The sequence below is a fragment of the Emiliania huxleyi genome, assembly GCF_000372725.1.
Source record: "Emiliania huxleyi CCMP1516 unplaced genomic scaffold EMIHUscaffold_233, whole genome shotgun sequence".
NCBI lineage: Eukaryota > Haptophyta > Isochrysidales > Noelaerhabdaceae > Emiliania > Emiliania huxleyi.
Window position 1 is genome coordinate 1 of NW_005200309.1, and position 2,475 is coordinate 2,475.

At 72.8% G+C, this 2,475-nt stretch overlaps 2 protein-coding genes across 2 annotated transcripts in view; one reads left to right on the top strand and one right to left on the bottom strand.

The window, feature by feature from the left end:
• Positions 1–94: 94 nt before the first annotated feature.
• Positions 95–904, top strand: EMIHUDRAFT_114854 (hypothetical protein; the record flags this gene model as incomplete). Its single annotated transcript, XM_005779252.1, has 3 exons — positions 95–135; positions 220–297; positions 455–904. Coding segments are annotated over 3 exons (569 nt in total), but the record flags the coding sequence as incomplete, so codon positions are not given.
• A 266-nt stretch (positions 905–1,170) lies between these two features.
• The window catches only part of EMIHUDRAFT_114855 (hypothetical protein), a gene marked incomplete at both ends in the record, with an annotated part of 2,954 nt that continues 1,649 nt past the window's right edge, over positions 1,171–2,475 (bottom strand). Inside the window, one exon of the mRNA XM_005779253.1 lies at positions 1,171–2,364. Coding sequence (XP_005779310.1) covers positions 1,171–2,364 — 1,194 coding nt within the window. The remainder of the gene's footprint in view (positions 2,365–2,475) is intronic.

The window sequence follows — 2,475 nt, forward strand, 5'->3', positions numbered from 1 at the left end:
GCGGCGGCGCACGAGGTGGCGGCGGCCGCCGCCACCGCCTCCGCTGCCACGGCCGAGGCCGTCGAGGAGGCGGCCGCCACTGCCGCCGCCGCAGGCGAGGAGGAGCGCGCGCGGCTCGAGATCGCCCTCGAGGAGGTGGGCCCTCGCGGCCGGGCCGGAAGCGGGCCCGGTAGCCGCCGGGGGCGTTGCGCCCCTCACGCTTGCGCCTTCCGCGCGTAGGCAAAGGGCGAGCTCGCCGCGGCGGTCGAGCAGCTGGCGGCGGACCGGGATGCGGCGGCCGCCGATCGCGCGGCGGCGGTGCGCGGTGCGGAGGAGGCGCACGCGGCGCGCGCGGCGGCGTACGAGGCGCGGATGCAGGAGCTCGAGCGGAGGCTAGCCGAGTCGCAGGCGGGGCGGGGCGGCGCCGTCGCGGAGAGTGGCGGCCGTGTCTCAACCTCCGTGCGATGGTCCCTAGGCCAAGCTGACGCCGATGCGAGACAAGCTGCTCGAGCTGAAGAGGCAGTCCGTCGCGATGCTGGACGAGCGCGAGGCGGAGCTCAGCCGGTTGCGCGCGTCGGTGGCCGTCGAGGGGGACAAGGCGCCCGCGGCGGAGGCGGTGGCAGCGAACGGCGGCGGGGGCCGCGGCAGTACAGCCTCAGAGGTCGCAGCGCTGCGCCGGCAACTCCGCGAGGCGCGCAGCGGGGCGAGGGAGGCGCGCGAGGCGCTGCGCGTGTGGCGGGAGACGGACGCTGGCGGCCTTGAGCACCTCAAGCAGGTGGTATGCAAATACATTTCGATGGACGAGACCGAGTCGGAGGCGGTGTTCCAGGTGATCGCCGCGCTCCTCGGCCTCTCACCCCAGGAGCACAATGAGCTGCAGAAAGCGCGGGCCCGCAAGATGTCCAAGGGCTCGTTCCTCTTTTGATATATAGCATATAGTGAGCGGCGCGCCAGTTCGGTTCTTGGCATAGGGCCTTCTTCGGACTCGGCTCTCACTGTCTCTCAGCACATGAATCACATGAAAATATCTAAGATCCTATTCATCCTGCGCCGCAAAAAAATTGATGTGTGACATGTGTGCGCCAGTGAGCAGTGTGCGGGCTGCGGCGGGGGCCGCCCTTTTAAGAAAACAGAGATACTGCGCACACGCGCGGCGGAGACTTCTCTCCCGGCGCGACTCCCATGCGCAGCTTAAAGAGTCAACTGCGTCGGCCGCGTTCCGAACGCAGGGGAAGCGCTCGGTGTGTCGGGCGTGCCCCTGCCTGATGGTGACGCCGTGACGGGCGCACTTGCCACGGCAGCGGCCATCGCCTCCGCCGCGCTGCCATTGCTGCTGTCGGCAGCGAGGCGGAAGTCTAGCGATGTCCTACGCGGCGTCGCCCCGTCGCGGATCTCCGCGTCGAGGACCTCGTTAGGCCGCAAGTCGCTCGCGCTCGCCACGAGCAGCCCCCCCGCGGCGCGGAGGGCGACCGCCGCCTGCGCCGGCGCGGTGAAGCCGAGCCGGCGGAGCCGGTCCGTCACGCAAGAGAGCAGGTCGTCCCACTCGGTCTCGGGGCACACCGAGAGGCGGATGCACTGGCCGTGCGAGCCGTCGCAGCGCACGCACACGTCGAAGAGACGCGCCGAAGCGGCTCCGGCATCGGCGACGTCGGGGCGCGGCGCGGCGCCCGGGGCGCGGCGCGCGCCGCCGAGGCGCGAGGGCGGCGAGAAGAAGGAGAAGCGGCGCATCGTCTTGAGCGCCTCGCGGGAGAGCACCTCGATGGAGCCGCGGCTCTCCAGCCCTGGAGGCTCGCTCTGCCGCACCGCAGCCTCCGCGCACACCTGGCTCGCCTGTCTCGCCGCCGCCGCCGCCGCCGCTGCCGCCGCCGCGTCCGCGGCGTCCTTTGCCGCCGCCGTCCTGGTCGGGGCCCTGGTCGGGACTGGCGACACCGCGCCTGAGCCGCGCCGCTCGATGCGGGGGCTGCCGCCCCGAGAGCCCGAGAGGCGCGCTCGAACGGGTACGGCGCTCGCGGCGGCCGCCGCGGCGCACTCTGCATCGTCGTCGCTGTCGCTGTCGCTGCCTCCGGCCGGCCGCGAGGCCTCCCCGAGCTCCGCCTGCTGTATGATGTGGCCGGTGTACTCGTACATGCGCTTCGCGCCGCAGACGAGCAGCGGCCCGAAGAGGAGGCCCTGCAGGCCAAACATGTACACGCCGAGCACGAGCGAGAAGCCGTTGACGTACTGCGAGACGCCGGCCTGGAGAGGGGAGGGCGGGTGCGCGGGAGGGCGGGTGCGCGGGAGGGCGGGTGCGCGGGAGGGGCGACGGAGCGGGCGGCCGTGCGAGGCGTCGGCCTGCTGCTGCAGCCGCCGCTCGGCGTAGAGGTCCGAGATGGTGAAGAAGAGCGCCTGCTCGCCGGCGTGCGGTTGAGAGGGGGGGGGGGGGGGCCCAGCGACCCGGGCGGGCAAAGAGAGGCGCCCCATCCAGAGGAGGAGGAGGAGGCCCTCCGCATGCCTGCC